General features: G+C 38.9%; 1 protein-coding gene across 1 annotated transcript in view; it reads right to left on the bottom strand.

The window, feature by feature from the left end:
* The window catches only part of LRCH2 (leucine rich repeats and calponin homology domain containing 2), a 100,561-nt gene that overhangs the window by 14,823 nt on the left and 58,499 nt on the right, over positions 1–27,239 (bottom strand). Inside the window, exons 6-15 of the mRNA XM_036740021.1 lie at positions 22,324–22,457; positions 21,694–21,781; positions 19,506–19,617; positions 19,227–19,324; positions 19,046–19,104; positions 13,777–13,884; positions 8,378–8,455; positions 6,259–6,327; positions 2,102–2,150; positions 1,906–2,022 (exon numbers count right to left, since the gene is read on the bottom strand). Coding sequence (XP_036595916.1) covers positions 1,906–2,022; positions 2,102–2,150; positions 6,259–6,327; positions 8,378–8,455; positions 13,777–13,884; positions 19,046–19,104; positions 19,227–19,324; positions 19,506–19,617; positions 21,694–21,781; positions 22,324–22,457 — 912 coding nt within the window. The remainder of the gene's footprint in view (positions 1–1,905; positions 2,023–2,101; positions 2,151–6,258; positions 6,328–8,377; positions 8,456–13,776; positions 13,885–19,045; positions 19,105–19,226; positions 19,325–19,505; positions 19,618–21,693; positions 21,782–22,323; positions 22,458–27,239) is intronic.

Here is a 27,239-nt window from a genome sequence, read left to right on the forward strand (position 1 = left end):
GGGTAGCCTGCCTGACCATCAGGAGGACAACAATAACTGAAACAATTAAAGGATCTCAGTCGATTTCAATTTCCTTTCTTAAGCCCAACAGTACGGTTCAAGTTGCCTCACCTATGAGGCAGACGGGAAAGCCTGCGGAGGCAAAGTAACCCGCTCGTCTCCCACCACAAGGCCCTTTTGAAATTAAGAAGAACTAATTTTTCTCGTGTCAAATTACTGCTCTTGAATATGCACTTATAACTGTTTGCTAACATATGGCTTGAAACGAAACTTCTCCTGGTAAGGAGAAAGATCCCATTCCATTTACTACACAGTGACTTCCTCCTGGACTTAGTTCCCTTCTCTAGCACCAAGGACAGATACGACCATTTTACAGAACAATTGCAAGGAAAGGTTGCAGTACTTTATAGATCCAATAGCATCCTTACTCACTACATCACCCTGAGTCTACAAGCCATGGAATGATTAACTGAATTTCCTGACAATAACACAACTAAGACTTAGTGCAGTGCTTGGGCACATAGTAGACACTTTAAAATGCTTGTTGACTGACTGACTAATGAAATGATATCAAGTTGTTCACCAATAGGTATCAAAAATTCTGTCCACTTGCCTGGTACTCCCTCAAACAACACTGTACTGGGAGACAGAGTCTACATAAAAGCCCATTAATTGAGGGAAAATACCTTTAAACAGAAGAGTCTGTCCCAGATCCTGCTAGCTACCAACACTGCCATCTACCATGAGGACCATCAGGCATGAAAAACTGATGTGAATCCACAGATCACACTGAAAATAACTCACCCAATCTTGGAACAAGAAAGCCCTGCCTCTTGTTATACACTGTACCCCATCAAGACCAAGAGAAAAGAACTTTAAAATAAATCCTCCAGCCTGCCTTGATGCCATCTGGGCCTTCTATCCCCTACAGTATTTATTTATATATGTATGTCTATGTATGTATATATATATACATATATGTGTGTGTATGTATATATGTATACACACACACACACACACAGAGCAACCAAAAATACAAACTGAACTTTGTTTCCTTGACCCCTTGACTTAGAGACTCTGTTTCCTGGATCCCCAAGCTCATCCAAGCGTTAGTCTCTACTCCCATTGTCCTTTTCGCTTTTCCTTGTTCTGCAGGTCTCCAAGTATGTGATCAGAGCTCTGTCACCCCAAGGCTGGTAATACCATCCACCTGCTACTGCTACTTTTCTACCCCTTGCCCTGAGGTCTGACTCTGTATTTACGGATCGACTGAATGGAGAAAGCAGAAAGAGGCCCTGCATCTTCCCTCTCCTGGCCTAAGTACTCCACCTTTAAACTAGCCTCAATTTCAGTGAGAAGTCACATGCACACCCTCCTTCTATCAACCCACTGTACCTTTTTGCTCTCCCTCATTTTCCATTTGGGAGCCATAAAACACAACAAAGTTGCTTGCTTTGCTCCTGATGTCAGCAGCAGACCAAGAGCGACTGCTTCCTCCACTATATACAAAGTGTCCTATAAGTCTTAAGGCATTTTTAAGTTTTAACACCTTTAAAATGCTCTAAGACTTTAGAACACCCTGTATAATGGTAGTAAATTCTATTCAGAGCTCATGTGGCTGATGATGGAATGCTATTAATCAAATGATCTCTCCTACCTTGGCTAGTAATAATAAAGATCTTCAACCTGACCTGTACCCAAAGTTTATAAACTATGGTTCTCATATCATGACATGACTAATTTTCAAAATTACTTTAATTTTATTAGACTTTACTGGATCACATATCAATACTACATATTGCAACATTTAATCTTGTCAATATGTTCTATTGTAAATCAATTACATTTACAATAAAAATGACAAGATGAATAATAGTTACATAGCACGTTAAAAAAACAAGATACCTTGAAATATTCTTTCCTAATTTGTTTGCTTCGCCTCCTTTCTTCATTCTGCCAGATTATAGGTTGAGTTTCAGGCCACTGCTGTTCATCAACTGGATCCTTTTTATTTCCTAAAGGCTGTAATAAAATAATGTCTTTTAACTATCTAAATTAGTGCACAGTGAGGAACATAATAGCAATTTAATTTCATCTTTACCTGCCACATGAAGGGTGACAATGCAGAATTTACTTCATCTGCCAAGACACTAAAAAATTAAACACATCTTAATTTGTTAAAATGCTTGGAAATATCTTTAAGTGTACATTTGGTAAAAAAAAGTTTCATTATTAAGTCACCATTTTATTATAGGAATTTTCTTTTGTTAAAAAATTCTTAGATAAATTTACTAAGACTTGCCCTTTTACTTCACTTGGTAAAATGTGTATTGCCATAAAAACTCAAGAGTTCAAAATAAATGATGCTCTACAGAAACCACCCCATTGTGGGTGAGCATTTATAAAGTAAGAGCTATCTGCAGTGCAAGACAGAGAGGCAAAGCAGAGAAAGAGCCAGGCAGGAAGAACTGGATTCAAGTTCTGCCACCCTGTAACTGACTAGCTAAGCCATCACAGATGAGCCTCGGGCAGCTCTTCGAGTAAATCAATTACACAGGAGCTGTTGACCTGCAGTGATAAGAGAGAGTTCCCTACACTGATGAAATCACAGGACCATTCAGAGCAGCACCCTCATAAAAAGAACTCTATGCCAAGCACTCCTCAGGGCACTTGGGAGATGGAGAGAGAAGTTAAACACTTCTACTGCCAATGCAAGACAAGAGTTCATTTCAGCTCTGTTTACAGGATGCTAAATCGGTGTATCATTAAACTGCTCTACATAGCAATCAATGTGGCTGAATGATTGCTTCTCTATAGCATTTCGGAAGTGTTTTGGCTTTTCTCAAGCTCCCATTTCCTCATCTTTGCATACTGACACAATGTGTTGGTTAAAGGAAAGCTCTATGAGATAAAACTTTTGTGTTGAGGGGGAGGGCTGAATAGGTTTTTTAGGAGGGAGGGGTTCCAGGAAAAGGAGGGGATCATGTGTGTGCCAAAGGAGACAGGGTTTGGAGTGTGCAACATTTTATGCCATTTTATATCATTTTTGCAATTTCAATAAGACCCAGAGCCTGAATTTATGATCAACTGGAAGAGGAGCCTGGACCTGGGCTTCTTTGTTTTCTAAAGTTTTCTCAGAGAATACCTTTTCTCTGCCAACAAGGTCAGATCCGGTTGACCTAAGAACATTCCTTCCCCTAATCCCAAGAAACTACCTCGCTTAATATTTTATGGGCATATACTATGTTATGGAATGTTAATGGTAAATTAAACACAGAAATGCTGGGTTGTAGTTTCAGCTGACCCTTGTCAACACTCTTATCTTATTTTATTTACAAGCTATCCCATTGTCTTGTATCATGGTTAAACATACATGGGAATCATAAAATTGAGTAACACAAAAACATGCTGAATTGTGACTGTTCTAAAAATATAAAAACGTGTCCATTCTTCTGTACAAGGCAGTCAGACTCTCTCTGGCTCAATTCATGATCATGTCTGTCTGCTCTGCTTAAAGGGAATGAATAAATGTATAAGTAACATAAATTTTTCTATCACCTAGCCTGTTGTTTCCTTTAACCAACTTTCAGGATTAACAGGAGGAAAGGATAGACTTTGAAAGAGTCTGGAAGAGAGAAGGGAAGGGAAGAAAAATGTGGCTGCTGCTTAAGCAGCATTTTGAAAGAAAGGGGAGAAGGGATGTAACTGATGTTTGCTTCTGGGGATTTAGGCCTTCAAGTGAAAATTTAGGAAATGGACGATCCTTTCCTCCTTTTAAGAAAGAAAATGAAAATAGTGTCAACCTCTTAGTAAGATGGGGTTTTAAAGGGAGTTTTATAGATCTCTGATACAGCTGGATTACCTTGGGCAAGTCATTTCACCTCTGTTTGCCTTACCTTTCTCATCTGTAAAATGAGAACCCCAATAGCACCTACCTGCCTCTCACGGCCACGTGAGGATCAAATGAGATAACATCTGTGCAGTGCTTATTCAGCACACAGCAGGCGCTATATAAATGCTAGCTAGGTTACTTAACAAACAAGTCCAAGTTGTGTGAAAATGTCTTGAAGCATGCACCCACCTCTTTGCCTTTTTAATATCAATGTTTGTAACTCATAACCAGGCATGCCCAGCTACTGTGGTGGCAAACACTCTTGGGTACCAAAGCAGGAGCAATAGAGAGTCACATTCTCGTTCCTTAATAAACTGGCTTCACCAGGTGAGTCAGCTCTCAGATCTCATTTGGTAAACTCAGCATGGAGCAGCAAACCCAAAAGCAAGGAGTCAGAAAGGCCAAAGTTTAACAGTGACAAAAGGTAGCAGGGCAGCTAGGTGGTACAGTGAGTAGAGCACCGGTCCTGGAGTCAGGAGGACCTGAGTTCAAATCCGGCCTCAGACACTTGACACGTACTAGCTGTGTGACCTTGGGCAAGTCACTTAACCCCAACTGCCCTGCCCCCCCCAAAAAAAACAAATAGTGGCATCAGTGAGCTTGGCTAAAAATTACATTATTTGCATTCTGAAAATTCTAGGACTAATAAAATTAATTTTACTACCTAATAAATTGTAATAACTACACAAATGTTCATCTTAACCTCATCTACAATAGGGGTTCCTGATCTATGGCACAGGAACTTTAAAAAATATTTTAATAACTTTTTCAATATAATTTTTTCTGTGTGTTTTATTTAAAGCACGTAAAAATATTATTCTCAAAAGGAGTCCAAAGGCTTCATCAGACTGCCAAAGGGGTCCAGGACACAAAAAGATGTTCTAGGTATAAACTATCAAAGAACAAATAATAAAAAAGATCCATTTATCTTCACTGATGAACATAATTTTTAAAATTCTCCAAAAACACAAGTCTGGTTTTATTTACTTCATTTCACCAACATGCAGGAAAAATTTCTTTCCTTCTGTTATTAATATCATGCGATTTTAAAGCTGGAAGTGACCTTAAAAGGGACCAAATTCAGCAGATATCGTGAAAAAAGCACTGGCTCTGGAGACAGAAGATTATGATCTGGACTAGATCACTGCTGAAGTGCCTTGTAGCTCTGGATCAATGAGCCTATGAAATCCTAGCCCCTTCTTTTACAGAGGAGAGAACTTAGAATGCAGAGGTCAAGTGACTTTTCTATCTTATAATAAACAAACCAAAAAATTCTTGCATCCAGCATACACTGCTCTGATTACATAGACATGATATACAAGTTCAAAATTACCACATGAATGAGTGAAAACAAGCAAATTTAAATGAATTTTGTTGTCAGTGTAAAACAACTCTTGGAGACTTCCAAAGATGTAACACCTGTCCGTTTGTTTCTTTGTGACGATTTTTGGCATGAACAGTGGGAGGACATTAGCCCTTTCTAAGTGACTCTTCATCATTAGGCAGATTCTGGGCCCTGAAGGCCCTCAACACTTGCACCCATCTCCCTTGCTTCTCATCTCTCTCCTCTAAGCAGTTATGACTCTCCCTATTCCTACCACTCAGGACAATAAGTTACACATCCTGAGATCCAACCCTAGGGCCGAAGCTTCAATGGCTGCCCAGATTCTCAAAAACTGAGTGTGGTCTCCTAGTGTTCATCTGCATGGTGCCCATCCCCCACTGAGACCACATGCACAGACAAATGGATTGATCAAAACTAATTTAAAATGGAAGGCAGCTAGGTGGCCCTACAGTACACTGAGCCCTAGACTCAAAGTTGGGAAGACAAGTTTCAGACACTGTCTAGCTGTGTGACCCTGGGAAAGTCATTTATCCTCACTTGGCCTCGGTTTCCTCATTGGTAAAACAGAAAGAGTAACAACACCAGCCTCACAGGGACATTGAGAGGAACATATGAGATAAACTATGTAAAATGCTTTGTGAATCTGCAAGTCAAACGACACATATGAACCCAGCAGGAGAACAAATGAAGTCTCCTTATCTTTGTTTTGCTCAATCACAAAGCATTTTTGTCAAGTCCATGCCATAGGTACTTTTTTTCTCAATCTGCCAGACCAGTCTGTGAAGCACTCAGGGGCAAACTTCTTTGTGGGGAACCAAGTCACCTTAGAGCCAAACGAGAGATTGTCCTGGGGTGGCTCCCTCTGCCTGTGCCTTGGAGAGCTGCTGTGACCGAAAAGCCCATCTCCCGCCAGGGCGCCTGCGAACAAGCTTCCCTGCATTTAGGCTTGCCCCTGGGCAACAGGCAAACAGAAAAAAACCAGACTGACCAAAAACAAATAAGCACGGACATGGTTGTATACCTTTTTTCAAATTCCACAGTTTGCTTAGGTCTGTTTCTTGGGTTTACTGAAGATGAATGATTAAGAAGCCTAGAAACAAAACAAGAAATCGATGTTTATTTATAATAATTAGGGTACGAGCTCATCAATAACATCTTTACGCTACAACCAAGCCAAAAAGAAAACTGTTGGGAAACAAGTTTGGAAATACCATTTAGAACAGCAGCTCCTAATGACAGCGGCAAGTTTGGTAGGAATGGAGCTCACTGAGCCTTTCATGCACCTCTTCCTGTACCAAGCCCGGGGCATCTCCTAGCCATGACGCCCACGTATACCTACCAATTCCAGCTGAGAAAGTCAATTTTCCAAGACAGAAGAAAGAGATGAAATCATGTTTTAGGTGCCAGCATGACTGATTTAGAATGTATTTTAATATAAAGGAAATTATAGTACATGCATTTGACAGGAGAAAGAAACAATACACAGTCAAAAATGCTGACTGTGAACTAATAAGCCCTACCATTTATGGCAGGTTGAACACAGTCAAGATCAATTCTCAATGCAAATATACATACTTCCAATTTTAAAGATAATAAAATGATACGGAAGAGTCCAAAGAAGAGAATGATGATCCCAGAATCTTTACCATCACTTTGACAATATTTTATGGCTTCCCAGCAGTTTCTACCTGAAGCTTGTTTGTTACATCCTTTGTTCTAAAGCAATTTTACCTTAAATTACAATTCCTTGTTCCAGTGCCAATGCGATTATTAAGCAGGAAGCACTTTGAGTGATGCAGAAATTCCATGGTTAAATCTCCAAGAATTCAGAAAAGTAAAATTCAAAAGGCAGTAACTACCTGCAGTTTTTAGACAGTCTTTAGGCGTCAATGACCTAAAAAGGGGGAGGGCATGAGGATTATCCTCATGGAGTGCAAAGCTACAAAAGGCCCTAAATGTAACTGCCAGTTGGGAGACAGGTATCAGGGAAGTTATTTCCAAGCTAGATCATTTTAGAGTGCAACCCTCTCACAAACATTCCCAAGTTTTTATTGGTTGACATCAAAGTGATTTCATAGATGTCAAAAAAGCTGTGAATAAACTTCATTTATTTAAACGTTAATTTTAAGGACCTCTGAAATTCCTTGGTGAGAATTCTATAAAACAGCGGTCCATTTATATAACAAACTACAAGTGATTGCAGCCCAATAATTAATCCATATGTTGGACATCCCTTTGACATAAAGCCACAGAGGAAAGCCCTCTCAGTCAGTTTAGAATGATAGAATTGTAACACTATCAATGATCACTTAGCCCCCTTGTTTTAGGGGGGAAATTGAGATAGGGAAATTGAGGCCCAAATGAAGAAGCGACTTGCCCAAGGCCACAGAGCTAGTTAGTGGTAGAATCAGCCCAAGGCTAAACAACACAATCTCTCCTAATCCCTAGTTCAGAGCTTTTTCTTTCATCATCTATAATGGGAAAGTGGCTGCCTCCCTTCTCCCCTGAATCAAGAAAATGGGTTTGTTTTCTTCTTATGCCCCTTTTGCAATTTTGGAGGATAAGGATCAGGGAGTAAGAACATGAAGTGTGAATGGATAATTCTGTCCAATCATTAAGAGAATCAAGGTCTTGTTACCCATCGCCATCTACATGGCTGGGACCCAGACATAGCTAGGAGGTGGTTATGGTTGGGTAGAAAAGGTAAACTTCTGACCACATAGGCATGTTCCAGAGATAAACAAAAACTATATGATATGTGTGCTATAGATTATTCTCTATTCTCTTGTAGAAATGTAGAATTCAGAGTTGGCTGTTCATGCTGTTATATGCAATCAGGCTACATGATATTTGGTGATATAAATAAAGAAGTATAAAATAGGGAACTCCCTAAATTTCTCAGGCAAACCTAACTTGGCTCTGTTCAACATTCTAAGTTGCTTAATAATGTCATCTCTAGAAACTTGTGGTACTACACACTTGATAAATCGCTATGAGCTTACGTTACTGCTCACTAAAAGATGTCACTGACCCAGATATAAAAATTAATACCAGTGCTCCAAGCAAAAGGCTACTGCCAAAAGTTTTCCACAATCAGTTGCATGAAAATGGCCCTTAAACACTTCACAAACTTGAGATACCTTGATGCACGTCCTGCTGCTCGGGTCCTCTGGAAGAGTTTCTCACTGAATGATGTTCTATAACTTAAAGGTCTCCGTCTGTATTCACATTTCCCGCGCATCAACCAAACCCAAAGATGGAAGAAGTAAGGAGATGTGGATGGGAAAGGACAGGGAAGTCATTAGTACAGCAAGGAAAGAAGAATGGACAGATTTCAAGAGTAGAAAGAACTGAGTGATTAGTTATAGCAAGTCAGAAGTTAATTTGATGACCCTGAAATTGAAATTGTCACAAGAGCTTTTCAAAGTCCCATAAAATAGTTATGCACATAAGCACTCTAACTCACAACCAAAAACAACATTGCTTTGGCAATCCAAATATTGAGTAAAGTTCAATCGCAGTGATTGATCTCTGTGACTCAATTTCAGTTACAGCTCTTTTAGTCTTGAATTATTTTATATAATATTTAGTACTATCTCCTTTCCAAAACAAGTCAAAACTTTTATGTTGTCTAAAAGCAAATAAAAAGATGGTCAAAAGTAAGAGGCATATAAAAGAATCACTATGCTATCACATGAACTGGCATGATTGAAAACGCCCTGGAACAAGGCTAGCCAAGTATGAGAAGCATCCTCTGAAACAGGCAAATGAAAGCCAACAAGTCTACATGCTAGGAGCATCAGATGAATTAAGGTGACAGGAGGCATGCTTTAAAAACACACACACACAGACAAGCAGCAGTTGCCACTCTCATTTAGCTTTTGCTGATGACCCTCAGGTAGCACATCACTTTCTGATAATGGCAAGCATGAGGAAGCCTGGAGAACTTTCAATACATTGGTTAAAATGTTCCAAATGGAATCATTTCTTATAAAGGCTGAACATATTCTTACAAAGGCTGAACTTAATCACCCAAATTAATCTCAAGGACAAATTCGATGTTTTTTAATCACTGTTTCAAATACACACTAGGACAACGTTTCAAATATGATCAAATGTAATAAGAATTTAGAATATGCAGAGAATTTTTTAAGCAATTAGATACATGGGATAAAACTAAGTGTATTTTGAGAAGAAAATCATGCCTAGGTAGCCAATAGAACATAGATTCAATCCATGAAGAAAATTCAGAAACTATTTTAGGCCTCTTGGGTTTGTGATGGGCTAGCTGGAAGGGAGGTGAAGTCTTCGGATTCTGATCACTTAAAATCTCTTCCTGCTAATTCAATTATAAAAAAAATATTACAATTATATTCAATTACAAAATGCCTACTTAATGATTTATCGAACGAAAAATACTGATTTTCTGCCAGCAACTCCATCTCATCCAAGACCCTTCTGGATGCCTTCAGGAACCAACTAGCTAGTGTACGCTCAGAGAATAAAAGAAAAATAATTTTAAAATATTTTCTTGTTATTGTTCAGCCAACTCTTCATGAGCCCATTGGAGTTTTCTTGGCAAAGATACTGGTGGTTTGCTATTTCCTTCTCCAGCTCATTTTACAGATGAGGAAACTGAGGCAAACAGGGTTAAGTGACTTGTCCAGAGTCACAAAAGTAGTAAGTGTCTGAGGCTGAATTTCAATTAATGAAAATGAGTCTTACTGACTATGCCCAGCACGCTATCCACTGTGCCATCTAGCTGTCCAACCATAAACCAAACAGTTTCTGGAAGAAAATCATCTATGATATCTTACTCAATTAATAGCAACATCTTTGGCATTCTGTGCTCTTTGGGATTAGCCACATCGATATTTCCTTCACTAGTACCTTGATTTTCACTATAAACTAAGCAGGTAAAAAGTGAACAGTTGAATAAACATTCAAGGTTACCTACATTAAAAGTAAAGATAGCTCATGCAGTATGGTAGTCAAAAACAACCGCTGGTGTGAAGAATTATTCCTAGTCAAGTGTGCAGATGGCAAAAACAAATGGGACAAATACAATGAGATCCGACAAGAAAACCATTACAACTTTTATAGTCTATTTGCAGCTTGGAGAGTCATTAAGATCATCTCTGTTGTAAAATAACTCCGGACCCATGCAGGGTAAAACTGGGAGGTAAGACAAATTCTAGAGGGTGAAGACAGAGAAGGCAGAGACTACATCAATGTCTTTGCAGAACAATCTGCTCTTAATAACCATGCTCAATTTAAGTTTCTGCAATCACATCCAACTGACAGAAAGAAGCCAAGAACATGAGCTGATTATTCAAAGCGGAGCAAAGAAAAGATCTAGAGACAAAGCACCAGACTCCAAATCTGATCACCTGAACTCCATCTCAACGTAGGCCGCCAACAAAAGTGTTTGCACAATTTAACTCATTGGCGGGGAGAGGGGGGCAGTGATTTCATTGGTGTAAGAAACCCTCAACCATGGAGATCAGTGACAGTGCTGCAGCTTGTATCCATCCAGAGCTGCCAGAAACAGCAGGGCAGTGACTCACCAAGGCCATACGGCAGAGGCAGGACTTCTTAACTGAAAGGCTTCTTTCCAGTCTGCCACACTGCCTCTCTTAATGCTTATTTAACCTTCTAAATAAATAGTAAATGGTAAAAAATTAGCCAGGCTCCTCACTTATCTCACTAGGTTGTTGGGTTTTTTTGCCTGTCAATTCCTTTAAATATTTTGAATCTTGTTACAAAAGAGCATAATTGGCTTTCAACATTTAATAAAACAAATCTGAAAACATCCAATTGAGTGTTTTACACCTGATAAGGAAGTTTAATAGAAGTTATCTTGCAAACAGCCGCTTGTCAAATAAAGGCTACTTTTCAACACAGAGGTCTATAAACTTTGATTATTTTCCAATTAACTGAGCATATGCTGATGGTCTGCCATGTGTATGGCACCATGCTAGGTGCTGGTTCTGTATTAATTTCCAGAAATAAAACTATAAAATTGCCATGCAATTCCTGTTAATACCTAGAGTATAAAAAAGTCAGGTCATGTGAGAAAACAGAGATGAATGATCAACTAACAGATATAGTGCTCGAACAAGATTTAGTATGGACATTTCTACTGTCAAGTTCAAATACTGAATGGGGACACCCAAAGAATTTCTCAACCTTCTCAGGGTCAAATGCACTCTGACAAGTGGATTCGCCCCCTGCCACTGGGCCTCCTTAGCCAGCTCCAATTCTCACCCACCCCCATTCTTGAGTCCCTTGGTGCTTTCAAAAAACAAAACTCTCTTGCCATTTGCTGGGAGGCAAAACAGGAACCAGGCCCAGGGAGTAGAGTAGCATCATATGAGGCAAGACTGGGCTCACCTCCATCTTCATCTCTGAAATTAAGAAAAAAGCTAACAAGTGCCCAGTGCAGAGAAAGCCCAGTGGAGAATAATTGTAGGATTCAAGATAGAGAAATAAAGAAATAAAGGCATCCCAGAAAATGGAGACATGAAGGACACAAAGGACACAAAGCACTAGGAAGGAAGGCACATCAAACATGCAGAAAGGATATGAGCCAGTTATTATGCCACTATTCTAAGTTTAAGATTCTAATAAGTATCTTAATATTTTAGTCCAGGCCTTTTCATTAAGATATCTTGCATATTGGCATACTATCCACTGACTATGCAAAAAAAATTTTTTTAAAACAGCCTATCTGTAAATAAAGGATCACAATGATCGCTGAAATGTGTACACAGTTAACCATTTGCCATGGTTATGGTTGGGCATTATCACAACAGCATAAATACTGGAACACTTCAGTCACCCCATTCCAAAAAGATGGTAACAGATTTGGGGGACTGGACTTGTGATTTCATTGGTATAGGGAACTCTCGGGTGAGGAAACTCCCCTACCGATGCACATTGGCACCTGTGAAACTTACAATGTTAGAGAGTTTCCTAAGGGAGAGGTTAAGTGACTTGAGAGCTTAACCTTGAGAGGTTAAGTGATTGGCCCAGGGTCACACTGTTGGTATTTATCAAAGGTCAAACCTGAGGTCAGGCCTTCCTGGCTTTGATGCTAGATCTCTGTCCACCAGGCAACACTGTTTCTCATATGTTAATATAAACAACAACAAAAATCCTGCTGCTTTGAGAGTTACTGTGCTGTACTCCTATTAGGATACGAGAGCTCAATAATCAGACTTGTTCCACATCTGTACCATCAAAAACCTTAAGATGTCGGTGATTTCCTGTCACCACTTTTTGTCACTATTTTGACCCCTACAGCATGTGATTTCTTTGAATAAAGAGATGCTACAACTAGCCTAACCTCAGCAAGGAAGGGGATTTTGCTCCTTTTCCCCAGTAATTAGGAAGGATCTCCACTGATTCGTACTCCCAGGCCCTTGGGGCACCTTGTGACCTAAGGCTGCCGGTGGCTGAGAGTCTATGGCCATGAAACTGAGCTATGAGAATTTATGAACTTGAACTCATTAGCGCAATGTTTTAGCCAACTACTATGTCAGCTATATAATTCACAGGGGCCTCAAAGAGTTCTCACATTCATTTTAGGATCTTTTAAAGGCACAGTGTAACTATTCAAATATTTATTTTAAGCATAGACACAATTATGAAATGTCTTCTAGTATTCAAACACGCATGCAAACAAGATGTTTATGTATATGTGTGTGTATATATATGTATACATATACAAGTGTGTGTATATGCTAATATACACACATACAAACACACAGTCACAGAGGGTGTTCTAAGTCTTCGTGCAAGTTTAAGCTTTAATAGCTTCAGAAGAAGAAATGCTACAAAATTACAAAAAACAGTATTTGAAAAGTTAATTATTTCAATGGTTGAAATATCTCTCAGTTTCTTATTAGAATCCAACCTTGGACAATATGCCACTCTAGCTGATTTTCAAACTTTTGACTTCCTCTACAGATCCAGCGATTTGAGAAAATGTCATAAAGAAACTGTCACAGATACAATGCAGAATGACAGCGCATTCCTTCTTCATAAAATTTATCATCCAAAGTTCACAAAACTAAATAAATGTAAATGACTTAAACTTTCAAATGATCTTTTGGGTACGTTTGTAGCATTTATGCTTCTGAAATAAAGCTTCAAACTGCACTAAGACTTTGGGGATATCACATATATGCACAAATACATATACACACACATACAGACATGCACAATTCATGTATATGTTTATAATTTATCACTTAGGGAAAAGAAGTCACCCAAGGAATCTGAAATAAAGATTTTTTTTAAATTATTGCCTCTAAAGTTTTCCTCTGAAATACATTCACATTTCTAAGTTGTACTCACACACACATAAGCATATATTTGCCTAAATATTTCCCATTACATTCGTAGTTGTTAGATCCTTGAAAATTCCCCCAAGGGACCCTGCCATTTACTGTAAATCTCCTATACTTGAACTTTTAATAATCTGTTTAATGAACACGTAACCTTCTCATTTAAATCTGATTGCTGCCACGAATACCTGTTCTTCTGCTCCTGCTGCAATAACTGAGCAGCTATCTTCCTTAAATCTGTCACTTCCTTCAAATCGTCATCCTCTTCCTCTGCAAGAAATTGCTCTTTTGGAATCCTGAAAGGGGAGACAAATGTTGTTATTCCCAAATGCATATGGAGGTAAAGCAGGCTCCAACTTTTAAAAACAAAGGCCGTTTTACTTCTTCACAGAAGAAGAACGCTTCCATTTTAATGTCTGTGCTCTGAACATTCTCAGTTCGATGGGCTGTCATAGAGCTTCCAGTCTAGCAAGCCTCAATCTGAATGTCACCTGCTGCGTATTGAAATACGGTACTGGCCATCAAGTTACAGTGTGAGGAATGAACAGCCACAGGACTTGGGCCATAGTCAGTCACACACATTTCCAAAGGCCTCACTCCAACTTTGGAGTAGAAGCACTTGGAGTTTCCATATTAAGCAACTGAAATAACTCGAGCACTATAAAAATTCCCACATAACTGAAGAAAAACTTCATTCATCAATCACTCACTTCTGTTAGACAAGAAAAGAGGTAACTAAAATAAAAGCAGAAGGTTTCAAAACTAAAAGAAAGGCCAAGAATAAATTTCAAATAAGATTAGGAAAACTTTCAAGAAAGGGAGAATAAAATCAAAATGCCATTTATACTATTCACAAAGCACAAATACCCAGGCAAAAAGGATTACCAACTCCTTCCATCTCCAGCTATCGTGAGCACAGAAAAGCTCATTCAAGAAGGAGCCAGCGACACCGTAAAACCTTGAGAGTGCACAAAACGTCAACATGAGAAGACCTGTCTAAAGCCTCCTCCCTACCTGGCAAGTCCCTAATAGCTCCCTCTGGAGTTTAAGGCTGAGACATTCAATCTAAGACAACTTTGCAAAGCACCGAACCAGGCAAAGTGAAAAACTGCCCCTCCTCTAAAGAAGCTTACTGGCCCTCTACTGAGGGGATGTAACATAGATAGATAGATAGACAGACAGACAGACAGATAGATAGATAGATACATAGATGGATGGATGGATGGATGGATGGATGGATGGACAGACAGATATATATATATATATGTATATGCATGTGTATATATATATACACACATATATATGTATACACACACATACACAGGGTAAAGAAATACAGGATACTCTGAGAAGGCAAAGAATACTAAGACCTTAAGAGGGTCTGAAAAGAATACCTACAGGAGGGGGCATCTGAGCTGAACCTTGAAGGAAGCTAAGGATTCTATGAGCTGGAGGTGAGGAAAGGGCACACTCCAGGCAGGTGGAACAGCCTGTACAAAGACATGGAAACAGGAAATGGAGTGCCAAATGCAGAGAACAGCAAGCAGATCCATTTGGATGAAATATCGAGTACAGTAAGAGGGACAATGTGAAATAAGCCTGTAAAAGTAGGATGAGGCCTCCCACTTAAATACCAGGCTGAAAAAGTAAATATTCATTGTCGATGCAATTGGGAGCTGCTGAGAATTCTTAAGCTAGGCTTACACATGCTTACACCTGTGCTTTAGGATCATTACTTTTGGCAACTGTGTGCTGCTAGATGGATTGTAGAAGGGAGTGATGGGAGACAGGAAGAGTGATGAGGTGGCTACTGCAACAGACCAAGCAAGATGTGATTAGGGCCTGAACTCAAGTGGTGGCTGTGTGAGTAGACAGAAGGGACAAAGGCAAAAGATACTGTGAAGGTAAAATCAGTGGGCCATTGCAATTGATTGCATATGGGAAGTGACAAGGAGGATAAAAGGTCAAAACTTGGTGCCAGGAAGAATGGGGATATCTTCAACTGAAAAAGGGAAGTGTGGGAAGAGAGAAATATGCCTTGGTTTTCAAAGGTCTTTCCTCCACAAATTTTTTGGGCACCAGAAATCAGTTAAAGCAATACCCAAACCCAATGGTCATGACCACCTCATTAAGGGGCACAAGGAAATTCAAGCACAGAGTCAGCATGGCAGAATGAATTCCAGATTGGCAGCATCGCCCTAGGCAAGTCACTTACCCCCTTGGTATTCCAGGCAATTCTTTCAAACTCAAAACTTCAGAGCAGCTGCCAATCTACAACGGCTGAGAAAAGGCCCTACACTCCAATGACACAGTAGGTCCAGACCAAACCGAAATTAGCAACTGCTTAGGAAGATAAGCAAGCCGTGGTGAACTGGCCCTTTTTTTAAATCTTAAATTCAAAAGATAATAAGATCATAAAGCCAGAAGAGGCCAAAGAGGGTCTTCTAATCCAACCATCTCAATTTATAGATAATGACAGCTGATAGAGAAAACATGCAAGGTAATTAAAAATGGCCAAAATAACCACTTCAAATGCCTGCAAATCAGTGTGGTTTTAGCAAAAAGAATCCCACGCTAAGTCAGGAGACTTTGATTCTACCTGGTCTTGGCTTTAACATCATCACTTCCCCTCCTGGGGCCTCATTTTCCCTATTTGTAAAAGAAAGGGTTTGGACGACATGATCTTTAACAATCTCTTCCAAGTCCAAGAGCTTGTGGGAGCCACTTAATCTCGTCTTTGTCTCAGTTTCTCCATTTGCAAAATGAGGACATCACCACCTGCTCCACCCCAGTGGCAGGACTATTGTGAAGATCAAAGAAGTTAATGTACTGAAGCATTCTGACAAGTCGATAACTCAGCAAGCACTTCCTAAATGCTTACTCTCTACCAAGCAATATGCTAAGCCCAAGAATAGTAAGGAAAGGCAAAAGCAGACAGCAGCAGCTGTCCTTCCCTTTAAGGAATTAATTTAAATTGTCATAAATGATAAAATATTTTATAATGAATATTAACATGTATATGATTAATAAATGTTAGTGCTAATGAGTATGAGTAGTATATAATAAATTGTTTATAATTAATAAAATTATGAATAAACATTCAAATAATTTGTAGTGATTATTCTACTTAATATAGTGTAATTAATACAAAGTTACTACTCATAATGAATAATCACTGTAATTGGGGATAATTAATGTGCAGATAATAAAGTTCATCAATAATCAGTAGCTGCTATTCATTATTAAAAGCAGAAATGTATGACAAAATAAAGAATTCCTAATAATAATAACTGCTAGCATTTAGCATACAGTACTTTCAAGTTTACAAATGGAAAAAGCTCCTGCAGGTGGCACTTGAGCAGTGTCTCCAAGGAAGCCAGTGATTCTAAAAGGCAGACAGGATGAGGAAGAGCACTGTAGGCCTGGGGGCCAGAGAGCCCTTGTAAAAGGAGAGTCAGCAGACGGGAGTGTCATGGACGCAAGAACAGGAAGGTGAGTACTGCATAAAAAGAACAGAAAGAGAGCTTTGCGCCAGACGGTAGAGCTGCAACTTGAGCCCAAAGGGGAAAAGAACGTCCTGGAGTTTACTGAGTTCAGAGACGATATCATCCAACCACACTTTCAGAAAATCATTTTCTCAGCCAGAGCAGGGAGGGACTTGAAGCCAGGCCACCAATTAGGAAGCTGTCGTATAATTCAGACAAGAGGTGATGACAGTATGAACTGGGGCCATGGCTCTATGAATGGAGAGCAGAGATGGAGAAAGAAACAAGGTGATCTGGCAATTTATTGAATATGTGGGAAGAGGTGAGTGAGGAGGTGAGGATGACATCACTCACAAAGCTGGGAAACTGGAACGATGGCGGTGCCCAGGACAGAAACAGGGAAGGTCAGAATGCAGTGGGTTTGAGAGGAAAAGATAATGAGCTTTGTTTTGTACATGCTGGATTCAAAATAAATAATGATAGTAACAGCATTTATATGGTGCTTTACAAATATTATCTCATTTTATCCTCACTATAACTCTGGGAGCTAAGTGCTATTACCATCCTTGTTTTACAGACAAGGAAACTGAGGCAGGCCAAGGTTAACTGACTTGCTCAGGATCACACACTAGTGTCTAAGGTAGGATCTGAACTCATGTCTTCCTGTCTCTAAGCCAAGCCACTATGCCAAGAGCTCCCTCAAGGCACTTTCAGGACATCCAAATAGGCAGTTAGTGACGTGGGACTGGCAATCAGGAGACTAGGGATGAATATATCGATCTGGGAATAATCTGCATAGAGATCATTGAACCCAATGAAGTTGATGAGATATGAGAGAGAGAGAGAGAGAGAGAGAGAGAGAGAGAGAGAGAGAGAGAGAGAGAGAGGAGAGAGGAGGATCCAGTTCAGAGCCTTGGGAGACATAGTGAGTGCATGACAAAGATGAAAATCTAGCAAAGGAGGCTGAGAAGGAACAGTCTGACAGGCAGGAGGACAATCAGGAGAAAGCAGTCCCAAAAACCCACAAAGCAGAAAGGACACAGAAGAAGGAGGTGGTCAGAGGTGTTAAATAGTGCCAAGAGACCCAAGGGATGAGGAACGAGAACACTGGCCATTAAGAGATCACTGGTAACTTTAAAGAGAGTGAGATGAGGGTGGGCAAGAGCCAGATGGCAGGGGTTTGCAAACAGAATAAGAGGAAGGGAACTGGAGGCACCACGTATAGACAACTTCTATTGCTCCTCTGCCATAAGGCTTACAGAGTAATTTCCTTACAACACCAATTAATACTTGCTGAATGAGCACCAAATGAAGGACTCAGTGAGTACAGCTCAGAGAAATGAAGTGATTTACCCAAGGTCACAGTCAGTAAGTGTCACAGCTGAGATGCAAAGCCCAGTCCCTAAAGACTCAAAGCCTATCACCACCTCACCTCTACACAGATATGAGGAATATTATCATGCTTCAAAAAGAAATGCTCGTGCTGCCTATACTGTCAGATAGTTGGCTAAGGCTTTACCTTTTCTTGCCTAGGCCCAGCCTCCCCTGCCCTTCCCAATCACCTCCATGTCACTGTGTGCCCATCTCAAGCTCCTTCTAGCTCCTGTGCTCGTGAGGTCTTCCTCCATTGGAACGTAACCTCCGTGAAGGCACGGGCCGTCTGGCTTACTTTTATTGGTATCCCCATCACTTAGTGCAGTGCCTGGCACATGGTAGGCTCTTAATAAATGCTCTGCTGTCTGTCTAGTTAGTTATCTATGATTTTCTTATGTATTTTCAGTGATTTCTAATATGACTGTGGCACACAAGTGTGTGAAGTAACAAAAATTCAAGTTTAATCTAAATAGGACACATGAATGAAGTACGGAGCAAATAATTACACCTAGATTCTTTCAAGTGAATATTCAATTAGACTCTCTAACAAATATTTACCATATAACCTTTTTGAATTATGTAAGTATAATGTGCTTACCTTTTCTCATCCCCCCATTCTTCATTTTTCTGAGATTTCTCAGAATATTTTTCTCTTCCCTTAAATAAGAAAAAAAAATAATTTTTATATTTGTTGTCAAGTCAAACTGAAACGTTCACTCCATTTTTGTGAGATAAAAGGAAAAATTCATTCACAGTAGGGCAAAAAAAGCTTTCTCTACCTTCAGAAAAGAGACAAATGATCCAATATGCGCATCTCCTTGATCAGGAACTGCTACATCCTCTGGGTTGGGGTCAATGTAATCATACACCTCCTGGTCTAGTACAGGTTTACATGTATTAGAAAATAAGAATATTAAACCACAGCCCTCTGACACCATTCTGCTTTATGTCCTAGGAGAAGTACAGGCATTACATTTAAACCTGGTCTTTGAGCCCAGATCAACTCTAAGGAGTAGGTACCCAAAACAAAAATAGGAAATATTCCATCAATGAACTACCTTTATGAGAGTCAAGCTTGTTTCCCATCAAGTGATTGTCATTTCTTAGAGTCTGGTCTCTGGTTGATTCTGATACTTGAGAGTGAAGGCTGATTGTGTCATCATCTGATGGCTGTAAGGAATAAAAGAACAGAGAGAACATTGTGAACACAGTGTAAGAATTAAGTTGCATCAAATTTTAGTTAAGCTGTATCATTACTGACAAAACAAATTTTAGAATATTTTTTGCATCTAGTTTCTAATACAGATTACAATTGTTAAAAGTGTATTGGTCTGCTTGTGAAATTGTAAATGTATTTCTCCTCTTGAAATCCTATACCAAATTAGCATTAATATCTTTTTTTAAAAAAATAAAATGATTCATGGTTGGGCAGAAATAATACAGTAAAAATGACAATTTATCTAAATTAATCTATTCAATGCCGTGCCAATTAAATTACCCAAAAACAATTTTACTGACCTAGAAAAAATAAACAAAATTCATCTAGAAGAACAAAAGGTCAAGAATATCAAAAGAATTAATTAAAAGTGTAAAGGAAGGAGGTTTAGCAGTACCAGATCTTAAACTATACTATAATTCAGGAATTACCAAAACTATCTGGTACTGGCTAAGAAATAGAAAGGTAAGATCAGTGGAACCTAGTAGACATACAATACACGGCAGCAAATTATTACAGTAACCTTGTGTTTGGCAAATGTAAAGATTTAAGCTTTTGGGATAAGAATTAATTATTTGGTAAAAATCGTTAGGAAAGCTGGAAAGTAATCTGGCAGAAATTGGGCATAGACCAATATCTTACACCATTTACCAAGATAAGGTCAAAATGGATACATGACCTAGATATAAAGGGAGATATCATAATAAAATTAGAAGAACATGGAATACCTTATCTATCAGACTTAAGAATAGGAGAACAATTTATGAATAAACAAGGATTAGAGAACATTGTGGGGTATAAAATAGATAATTTGATTGCACTAAATAAAAAAGTTTTTATACAAATAAAAACAATATGGCCAAGATTAGGAAGAAAACAGAAAATTGAGAGAAAATTTTTATACAGTTTCTCAGATAAAGGTTTCCTATAGCAAATACATAAAGAACTTTGTCAAATTTATAAGAATACAAATCATTCCCCAATTGATAAATACTCAAAAGACATGAACAAGCAGTTTTTCAATGAAAAAATCAAAACTATATGTAATCATATAAAAATCACTGTTGATTAGAGAAATTCAAATTAAAACAACTTTGAGATATCATCTTACACCTATCAGATTGACTAAAATAACAAATGTTGGAGGGGATGTAGAAAAATTGGGACATTAATTCACTGTGAACTGACCCAACTATTCTGGAATAATGCACTCAAAGTTATAAAACTGTATATTCCCTTTGACCCAGAAATACCACTATTACGTCTGTTTCCCATGGTGATTGTGGGAAAAGGAAAAAAAAAATTAACAAATATTGGTAGCAGCTTTCTTTGTGGTGGATACCCATCAAGTGAAGAATGGCTGGAAAAGTTGTGGGATATGATTGTGAAGGAATATTACTATGCTGGTTCATTTAGAAAAACATGGAAAGAGTTACATGAAATAATGAGGGAAATGAGCAGAACCAAGAGAACACTGTACACAGTATTATAAGTACTCAAATCAACTACAAAGGACCTATGAGGGAAGATGCTATTCACCTCCAGAGAAAGAACTGTAAATAGAGCTATGTATAGTGTAGTTTTACATATATGTGTATATATACACATATATATGACATATGTGACACAAATATCTCTAACGGTAGACTTCTCTAAGGAGGGGTGGGAAGGGAGGGAGAAAAAAATAAAAAGTGCCTAAGAGAGAACAAAAAAAACTAGAATGAAGCACAGAAAAGCAGAGTGGCTTTGAAAACATGTAGTATTTATTACATCGTTTTTCAAAAAAGTAAACAGTGTGAAACGGAAATTCATGGCTTTATGTTGAATCCTCCTTTTATGCTGTGCTGCGTACATGGAAATGTTCCCTTTTTTGCCTTTTTGTATTTAAATTCAAAATGAATAAAAATTTTTTAAAAAAGAAAATGACAGAAACATCCAAGCATATGCATGCCTCTTGTCATCTGCTTATTTAAAATACTAGGGACTATTTTAGAATAAAACATTTTCTCAGAAGAAAAAACAAGACTTACTTCAGTTGTAGACAATCGTTTCTCTCCATTATCACTTCCAATACCAGAGTCAGGACCATGGTTTTTATTTGGATAGAAATCTTCCATACTATAAAAAATATGACAATTTAATTTTTTCAAAGAACAACTAGAGCATTCTTCCTCAATGTATAATTGTATAGATTGTATTTTATATTACATACATATATTATATAATTATAAAGAACAAAACTTTCCCACATAACACACAGTTCTGAGAAGCCCAAAGTTCCCTGCCTTACAGTGGGGAAGTGCTGTGCTCCTTCCCACCAAACCGTTTCCAAGATCTGAGGCAACATTTTTCTTTCTTTCTTTTTGTGTGCATAAGGAGCCCCAGCCCTCAGCTATTAGACCCTCCCTAAATGCTTGCTGAACTGCACTGGTCTTCTTCCAACCGCCCAATTTCACAAAGTACAGCAGAATGGGCTTTCGACACCAAAAAACCATTCCCGTGAGGTTGTAGAATGGAAAAGAAACCATTTTTAACTTGTTCTCACTATTCCTAAAATATCAGAAACTTCGGTTCATAATAGATTTCTAAAAATAAGAAAATTCCATACCTATTTGGAGGCTAAATATCACACAGTCCAACCATTATGAATACAAACTTACCTGTCTGTGAGAGGCTGAGATGGAATTCTTTTACCTAATGAAGGAAGATCCAAGGAGTCTGGCTTCTTTTCTATTCTGCAACATGCTCGAATATTTAAGAATTTAAATATATGTACTTTCCCTTTTAAACATATCTGTGAGGGAACACAAGAGAAAATGGATTTAACTACACAGTCCCAAAGGGAATTCCAGTTTTTTATACATTTGTTTTCTTTTTCCTGTTAAAATCGTGCAAGTATATCAGTGTATCAAAATAGATTTTTTTGTATTTCAATATTTTGTACTTTATTATCATAAATGAAATTTTGATACCATTAATATAACCAACTGTTACATTTTATTGATTCTTCCTGTTCTTGGATAAAAGAAAACAGAAGCTTAACCATTTTCCCATCTGTTTTACAAAGTTTCCTTCTTAAAAGAACAGAGCCACAATAATTTAAAACCATGGAAACATTTGGGGATTCAAAAACACTACCTAGACTATTAAAAATAAAGGGGAAAATAGTTTTTAAAAATCCTTACAAATGCAACAAGAATATGCTGAAAGATTTAGAAATAAAATACTTTTCCTCTACTATCCACTGAGAGGTTTATACCTTAGACCTCACCATCACCAAAAACTGCTCCACCTCTAGGAAATTTCATTCTATAACCACACCCTCTCCCCCACCCCCCACCTATATTCTTCCTTCATATGTTCTTTAACCTCATTGTTCCTCCTCTCTCTTCATCCCTGCTCCCCTGTTCGTGATTCACAACCCTCTACTCTCTGTGGTCTTGACCTGATGGCTACCCATTTCAACACACACTCTCCTTCACCCTTGTGTCCTTTGACCCTTTGGTCACTGTTCCATCTCTGATTCTCTATTCCTGCTCCTAAGAGATGAAGGAAGTCAGAAAACTGCGTAGTCCACTATAAATTTATAGTCTCTAAGTTCAAGTGAACTCTCCTTGTGGAATCACAATCCTTTCTATATTAATGACTTTCTACCATATTCCTCAAGCACATGACCTTGATTCCTGTTTTCCTGAGATAAAGTCTTCTGATGTGAGGCTACTTCTTCCTTGCCATAGCTACACCTTTCACTTGTGCCTCTGATCCATTCCCTCTAGTCTCCTCTGAAATCCTGTTTTATCTTCAATCTCTCCCTCTGAGTAGACAAAGAAAAAGAAAACAGTGAACATATTTAGGTCTACCCCATTTTTCAAAACAAAATCAAACCTTCCAGGGCCCCTGTTGTACCCCCCAGCTATTGTCCTATCTTTGTCTTCCATTTCTTGACTTTGAGAAAGAAGTTTACATTTACAACTTCTATTTTTTACCACCCCAAGTCACTATAAATTGATCTGTCTTCATTCTACTTAAAAACTACTGTCACCAATGATCTCTTAATTGCCAGATCCAATAGTCTTTTTTCAACTTATCTACTGGCTCCTTATCTGTTGGCCTATAAAAACAGAGGCTTCCTCTTTCTTAATTCTCCTAGTAGCATTGAAATTCTCTCCCATTCCCTGGCTTCTATGACCCTATTCAAGACATTATCACCTGGACCCTCTCCAGACTCTTCCTCTTCCTTCTCACCTGCAACACTACCACCCCTGAGATACTTTGGCCCTCATCAGTGACTCCCTCCTCTGACCACTATTTCACTTCAGTCTTGCTTGGACTCTCTTCAGCCTGCTCCTTCTCCAAGCTTGCCTCATCCTTACAGGTTTCTTGCCTACAAACCCCCCACTTTTCAGCACCCCTGCACTTGATATATTCCCCCTTGAGGGTAAACGCTGTATTACCTGCCTATATTTGTACTGTCAGCACTTAGAGTAAAGCCCAGCATATGGTAAGAGCTTAAAAATGCTTGACATAACCTCTCCTAATTCTCTTGGTAGTTCCATAATAGATCTTTTCTTTACAACTTTACAGCTTCCTCTTCTTCCTCCCACCTAAATTTGCTCCTCCTCTTTAATCCCCACAGCACCTCCCTTGAAAACTTCATCTGCTCCTTTGTCTTCAATTTTAACTCCCACCAACATGGGAAGAGGTAAAAGAACTGACAATGGATGTGACATCAGTCAGGACCCTCAGAACATGACAATGAAGTACTTACTGGCCTGGATGCCTGATATTCAAGAGAACAGCTCATCACATATCCCATGAGGGTGAGAGTCCCCAGTCAAATGCTTCTCAATGCCATAGCTAGCAAAATTCCTACCCCATTTTCTCCCAATAAGTGTAATTGGAGCTTCCTAGTCAAAAGCAGCCTTCCCCTAGCTTCCCATCCTCTCTCTTCCCCATCTAGTTCAGCCCTACCTTACTCTTTCCCCCCTTTCCACTATGCTCTCTGGGATCCTCAATCTATCCTTAAACTTCCCCTTGTCTTTCACACTTGTTGTGCTCACACAGATGCCAGGCTCCCAACAGTAGGCACAGCATCCCTGAGATGGCGCATGTCCTCTTCCCTACTCAACTGTCTGTTGTTTTCCAGGCTCTTGTCCACTAGAGACCTCTTTAACTCCAGCACTTAACACAATGCCTGGCATATACTTAGCACTTGATAAGCATCACTCCCATGGAAATAAGAGGCTAGAGAGCCCCCAAAAGGCAGGATTCTAGAAATCAAAAATTTTGAAGCTTGTGAATTTTTAATACTTGTACTAATTAGTTTCCCTTTTTCTCTACCCCCTGACTCTCAAATCCATTTATCCTAACGAAAGAAATTCTACTATTTAATGATCACTGATTACGATCTCCTGAATGCCACCTCTCAGGCTTGTAGCTCTCGTACTCCTAAGCCATGGTAACAGCACATTTCTCATGTTGAGCCCATTTTATCTCATCTGTCTGAGCCTATTCATGGATTTCATTAGCAGTAAAATAGGATGTCAGATCCAAATCTGTAGACAAGTCAGCAAACATTTATTAAGCACCTGCTATGTGCCAGGCACTGAAGACACAAAGAAAAACAACAGCAGCAAAAACAGCCCCACTCTCAAAGAGTTGGCGGTAGAATAGGAGAGACAAAAAGCCAAAAACAACACACAGAGAACTGAGTTCTACATATGAGGAATTCTGTTAGCTCTCTAAGGGCTGTTATTGCAAAATCAAATCCTCAAGTGTCACAGATTCATGGTCGCAGTGGTAAAGACGATCCAAGAACAATGGAGGGCAAAATGGACCAGAGAGGTGTCAAATGCCTTACCCAAGCTCACCTAAGTAGTAGCCAGTCACTTATTATTTATTTGGTCATTTATTATTATTTAGTAGTCAGTATATATTAAGTACATATTATGTGCCAAAAACTGGGAATACAAAGAAAGGCAAAAGACGGTCCCTAGCCTTGAGGAGCTTACTATCTAATGGGAGGAGACAACATGCAAACCACCATGTACACACAAAATATACATATTGATGTTTACAGATATGTACAAAGGCAAATGAAAGCAAGGAAGAAGAGTAGTGGCGGTGGTAGTAGTAAGACTAGGAGTAGAAGTAGCAGCACAGCAACTATAAATTGCAGAGAAGGTGCCAACTCATATTGGTGGAAGGAATTTCTTTACCTGAGAGTTCTCTATACCAATGAAATTGAAGGTTCAGTGACTATCCCTATCCCTATCCATATGGTAAACAGGGAAGGGGGTAGTGAGAGAACAAAAACCCTCTAGAACAGAATTCTGGGTGGAAATATTAGTTCTGTACACATCATTCTGAATCAGATCATGCAAGTCTTCCTGGGTTTCTCTGAATCCATCTTTTATCACTTCTTAAGGTAAAACAATATTCTATTATATTCATATATCGCAACTCATTCAGCAATTTCTCAGTTCTTTCTTCCCCTGTATGATCTACCCTCTAAAGGTAAAATTTGCTTTCCTTGAGACTCTTCCCTCCCTACTATATTATATTCTCTGTCTCTTTGAACCTCCCCCCGTCCTAACCTTTCTCCCTACCAAAATGAATGTATTTCTTTTTTTATTTACTTATTTTTAACATTCTTACCTTTTTAAATTTTGAGTTCCAAATTCTCTCCCTCCCATGCCCTCCCTCACCCACTGAGAAGGCAAGCAATATATCAACTGTACATGTGAAATTACATTTATATATTGGTTATATTTCAAAAACAGCCATAAAAGTAAAGAAAGTGATACACTCAGAGTTCATCAGTTCTCTCTCTAGAGGTAGATAGCATTTTTTGCAACATGAGTTCTTTGGAACTGTCTTGAATTAATGATCAGAGTAGCCAAGTCTATCACAAGTGATCAGCATTACAACATTGTTGCTACTGTGCACAATGACCTCCTGATCATCCTCATTTCAGAAACTTTGCATCAGTTCATACAGGTCTTGCCATGTTTTTCTGTTATTTCCCACAGCACAATCATATTATATCACAATCAGGTGCCACAACTTGTCCAGCCATTCCCCAATTGAGGAGTATCACCTTGATTTCCAATTCTCTGCCACCATAAAAAGAGTTGATATAAAATTGTTTATACAAAGATCCTTTTCCTTTTGCTCTGGGATACAGACTTAGTTGTGCTATTGCGGGGTCAAAGGGTATGCAGTGTTATAGCCCTTTGAACCTAGTTCCAAATAATTCTCCAGAATGGTTGGACCAGTCTACTACTCCACCAACAATGCATTAGTGTACCTATTTCTCCCTCACCCCCTCCGCCATCTGTCATTTCCAATAGTATAAGATGGTTCTTCAGAGTTGTTTCAATTTGCCTTTCTCTAATCAATAGTATTGTTTTTCAGTCATTGTCCAACTCTGTGACCTCGTCTGGAGTTTTCTTGGCAAAGATACTGGAGTGGTTTGCCATTGCCTTCCCTAGCTCATTTTGCAGATGAGGACACTGAGGCAAACAGGGTGAAGTGACTTGCCCAGGGTCACACAGCTAGGAAGAGTCTGAGGTCA

This window comes from Trichosurus vulpecula, chromosome X, assembly GCF_011100635.1.
Source record: "Trichosurus vulpecula isolate mTriVul1 chromosome X, mTriVul1.pri, whole genome shotgun sequence".
Classification (NCBI taxonomy): domain Eukaryota; kingdom Metazoa; phylum Chordata; class Mammalia; order Diprotodontia; family Phalangeridae; genus Trichosurus; species Trichosurus vulpecula.